The sequence below is a fragment of the Mus pahari genome, chromosome 1 (genome assembly GCF_900095145.1).
Source record: "Mus pahari chromosome 1, PAHARI_EIJ_v1.1, whole genome shotgun sequence".
Classification (NCBI taxonomy): Eukaryota; Metazoa; Chordata; class Mammalia; order Rodentia; family Muridae; genus Mus; species Mus pahari.
This window is the reverse complement of record NC_034590.1, coordinates 2987503-2992036: the sequence shown is the minus strand read 5'-3', so window position 1 is coordinate 2992036 and position 4534 is coordinate 2987503. Positions and strand designations below refer to the sequence as shown.

The window sequence follows — 4534 nt, the reverse complement described above, 5'->3', positions numbered from 1 at the left end:
CACTCCAGAACAGGGCGTCAGATCTTGTTACGGATGGTTATGAGCCACCATGTGGTTGCTGGGATTTGAACTCCGGACCTTCGGAAGAGCAGTTGGGTGCTCTTACCCACTGAGCCATCTCACCAGCCCGCAGCTTCTTTTTTAACCCTCTAAGATAACCTGGCTCCTCCCAGTCAAAGCCCTCGAGGGGCTTGCATTTAGTACTGACTACTCTAGGCTTCAGGTGTCTGCTCATGTTCTCCTGGACTCTCCTGTGGCTAATTCCACTTCCTTGCTCTCTCTGCCCCTCTCCTGGCTGAGAGGAAATCCAGCCCTATTCTCTCCCCTGATCAGTCATTGGCTGATTAGCTAGCTTTATTGACCATTCAGGGAATAATTGGGGAGCAGTATTTATACAACATTGAGACGGTAGATTCTTAGAATAAGGATTGCAACCAGATATAGGGGCTCAGAAGTCAGCATTTAAATAATAAAAGGATAATCTTTATACAGGGTACAGTAACATCATGCCTACATAGGCCCTTGTTCTCTCCCTTCCTGAGGGTGACCTTTTGTGACCTAGCATGACGTGAGAAGTCTTCCCTGAGGCTATGCGTAACCACGTCCTGTATTGTCAGTTTGGACTGTGGCATATCAGCCATTATTTTAGTGTGGCAGACAAAGATAAGAACAGGAATATACACAACAAGTCTCAGCCCCACCTCTGCCTTGGTCATGGTGGTACATCCCTACAGACCCAGTGCTTAGAGAGTTGGAGCAGGAGGACCTCAAATTTGAGATCAGCCTGAGCTCCATAGTAAGACCCTATCTCAAAAAGAAAAGATGAATTTCTTCCATCGAGAAGAACCCCTTAAAAAGCCCTTGTGTGTTTTTATGGGATGTACCTGATTCGAGCAAGATTTCTCAAATTTGTGACCAGTGACATTTTGAGCCAGAAAAACTTTTATGGCAGAGGATTACCTGTGCACAGTAGGCCATGTGACAGTAGCTCTGGTCTCTGCTGTTAGGTCCCTGGAACACAGGCACACATTACCCAGTGTGTGACAATCAGGTTGTCTCCAAATATGCCGTTTTAAGAAACAAAATTGAGGGCTGGAGAGATGGCTCAGTGGTTAAAAGCACTGACTGCTCTTCCTAAGGTCCTGAGTTCAAATCCCAGCAACCACATGGTGACTCACAACCATCCATAATGAGATTTGGTACCCTCTTCTGGAGAGTCTGAAGACAGCTACAGTGTACTTACATATAATAAATAAATAAGTCTTAAAAAAAAAAAAGGAACAAAATTGATCTTTGTTGAAAAACACTAGTCCTGCTGAGCACAGTGGCAGTGCACCTGCAGTCTGACCCTTTGGGGGTGGAGGCAGGAAGATTATGGTAATCATTGCCTACATGGAGGATTTAAGGCCCACCTGAGTTCAACCCCTGGGACTCCCATGGTGGAGAGAGAGCTGGTTCTGGTAAGTTGCCCTCTGATGGCTGCACATAAAGTGAGGAAATGCGCAGATGTAGAAGGAAGGAAACCACTGTCCAGGATGCTGCTCTCACTGATTTCATAACTCACTGTAACTCAGAGAAGACATTCAGTGAGACCTACTAGGCAGGGCAAGGAGGATGACAGATTTGTGAGTGCTAGAGACACTAAACAAGAGCTATGTACGTTTACGCCAAGCTGACACATCTTAATTGTTTGTTTACCTTTTTTTAGATAGGATCTTACTATGTAGCCATGACTGGCTGGATTTGAACTCACTCACTATTTAGTTTTGTTTGTTTGTTTGTTTTGTTTTGTTTTGTTTTTTTGAGACAGGGTTTCTCTGTATAGCCCTGGCTGTCCTGGAACTCACTTTGTAGACCAGGCTGGCCTCAAACTCAGAAATCCACCTGCCTCTGCCTCCCGAGTGCTGGAATTAAAGGCATGCGCCACCATGCCCGGCTTCACTCACTATTTAGACTAGGCTGGTCTTGAAGTCATAGAGATCCACCTGTCTCTGCCTTCCAAGTGCTTGCTCAAGTAAATGTTAGAAGGGACATTAGATACATCAATGTAGCCAAGATGAGATCAAGGGTTTTTGTTGTTGTTGTTTTTGTTTATTTGTTTTTTTAAGGTTTACTTATTTTCATGTATATGAGTCCTCTCTGCACGTACACCTTCATGCCAGAAGAGGGCATCAGATCCCAAAATAGTTGTGTGCTGGGAATTGAACTCAGGACCTCTGGAAGAGCAGTCAGTGCTCTTAACCACTGAGCCATCTCTCCAGCCCCCGAGATCAAGATTTAGCAAAATTTTAAAAGTTAAAGAATTGATTGTACCAGGGATCATGTTTGAAATAAAACCTGACTTTGAGATGAGCCTAAACCAGTGTATCTTAGATATTTTGTAGTGTATTTAGAATAAGGTAGAGTTTTTTTGAAGAAAATTTTATCAGTGGGTCTTCATAATCAATAATACTGAATGCCATGTTTCTGTAGAAATAATGGAAGCACATTATGTATATAGCATATAACTGCTGTGCAGTTGGGTTCATGTGTGGGTCTCACTATATTTATTTCCAGAATGAATGAAAAATCTAATCTTGGGCAGCAAGATAGCTTAGAAAGCAGTGATGAGGATCTGACATGGCAGAAGGAACCAGCTCTTGTGGGTTGTCCTCTGACCTGCATACTTGTGCTATGGTATGCATGTGCACACACACACACACACACACACACACACATACACACACACACACATGAAATAAACATTTATTTTAAAGGTTTGATTTATGTGCATGTGCAGGACTGTATGGGAGCATATGTCATCACTCTGCTTCTGAGACACTGTGTTTCTTGCTGTCTCTGTCCCTTTTGTACTGTTCAGCCCCATGCTGTTGGTGTGCTGTAGGCTTCCCATGTCACAGTGGGGCCGTGGGGTCCTCCTTCAGTCTCTGCTTTCTCCTTAAATAAAAGAGGAATTTTCTCATGCAGGACCACAGGTTTGTTTGTTTGTTTGTTTGTTTTTCAGGGTTTAGTGACGTTTGGGGATGTGGCTGTGGATTTCTCTCAGGAGGAGTGGGAATTCCTGGACCCTGCTCAGAAGAACCTGTACAGGGATGTGATGTGGGAGACCTACAGCAATTTTATCTCTCTGGGTGAGCTTTCTCTCCTGTGCTAACAGGTTTCATTTTTATTTTCTGTGCAGTAAAGTAGAAACAGGTGTTTCCATTTAACATCTAATCATTTTGGCCTGGGATCCCTTCTCACTTTCTTCAGACTCTGATTTCTGGCTTCCTGTGTGTTCATGTTTCCCTGGTGTCTGGGTTTGACATGGCAGAAGTATTTTTATATGAACCCAGAATCAATGTAGACATTTCCTCTTCTTTCTGATTTCAAAGGCAATGAATGTGGGCAGATGCAAACTTAAAACTCAAGGAAGCAAGTTCTGGTTCAGTTCTGGTAACAGACCTCTGGCATTCTTCCTACTTTACATCCAAAAGTTAAAATCTGGCTTGGTGCTTGCTTTAGCTCAGTGTTAAGAGTACTTGCCTAGCATAAGTGTGTGTGTGTGTGTGTGTGTGTGTGTGTGTGTGTGTGTGTGTGTGTGTCCATCCCTGGGTTCAATCCCCACTGCTGCAAAATTAGTTAAAAGTCCAAGTGGACTGGAGAGATGGCTCAGTGGCTAAGAGCACTGGCTGCTCTTCCAGAGGTCCTGACTTCAGTTCCCAGGAGCCACATGGTGGTTCATGACCATCTGTAATGAAATGTGATTCCCTCTTCTGGTGTGCGACAGTAGATCATTCATAAACATAAAATAATTTTTTAGAAAGTGTAAGCATTTTGTATTTTCTAGTAGACAGATCTAGAAAGGATGTGACACTGTTTCTGAAGCATCTTACCCTCTCAGTGAGCATACATAACTATGTGTTCTTTGTACTTAGTGATCAGCTGCTGTCCTGAGTGTTCCATAGTTATGACATTGTCACAGCTGCTCTGAGAGAGGTGATGTATCATCCTCAACACGGATGAGAACACTCCAGCACAGAGGTGGGGGCTGAGGAGATGGCTTCCTGGGTAAAGCATTTGTGCAGATGTGAGGGCCTGAGATGTGAGGGCCTAAGTCCCCAGATGCCTGGAACATGGGGCAGAAGGTGCATCTATAATTCCAGCACTGCTACAGTGAGGTAGGAGGGAAAACAGGAGGATACATGGAGGCACCCCAGGCCAGTTTGCCTGGTAAACTCAGCAATGAACATCAAAAGAGACCCATTTCTATCAGTGGAAAACCCGCTCAGTCAGTCAACAGGGTCTCGAGGAAGGAGTAAAGATTGAAGAAAACAGAGACAATTAGACAGCACTATAACATGACCCCAGCAAGTACTGAAGTGCGTTTATTTTTTCCTAGTCTGCTTTTATATCATTTTAGGAACATGCAAAGAATAGGGTCAGTTCTGAGGTATAAGCACAGTAGTCAGGGAACCATCAAGGCACAGGCAGAGGCCCCTGGTAGTCAGGGAACCATCAAGGCACAGGCAGAGGCCCCTGGTAGTCAGGGAAC

At 44.2% G+C, this 4534-nt stretch overlaps 1 protein-coding gene across 3 annotated transcripts in view; it reads left to right on the top strand.

Moving 5' to 3' along the window:
• The window catches only part of LOC115063828 (zinc finger protein 14), a 42311-nt gene that overhangs the window by 32473 nt on the left and 5304 nt on the right, over nucleotides 1-4534 (top strand). For 2 of the 3 annotated variants that reach the window (XM_029537636.1, XM_029537625.1), the window contains exon 3: nucleotides 3005-3131. The exons of the other annotated variant lie outside the window; for it this stretch is intronic. In XM_029537636.1, the coding sequence (XP_029393496.1) occupies nucleotides 3005-3131 (127 nt within the window). The remainder of the gene's footprint in view (nucleotides 1-3004; nucleotides 3132-4534) is intronic. 3 annotated transcript variants of the gene reach the window in all.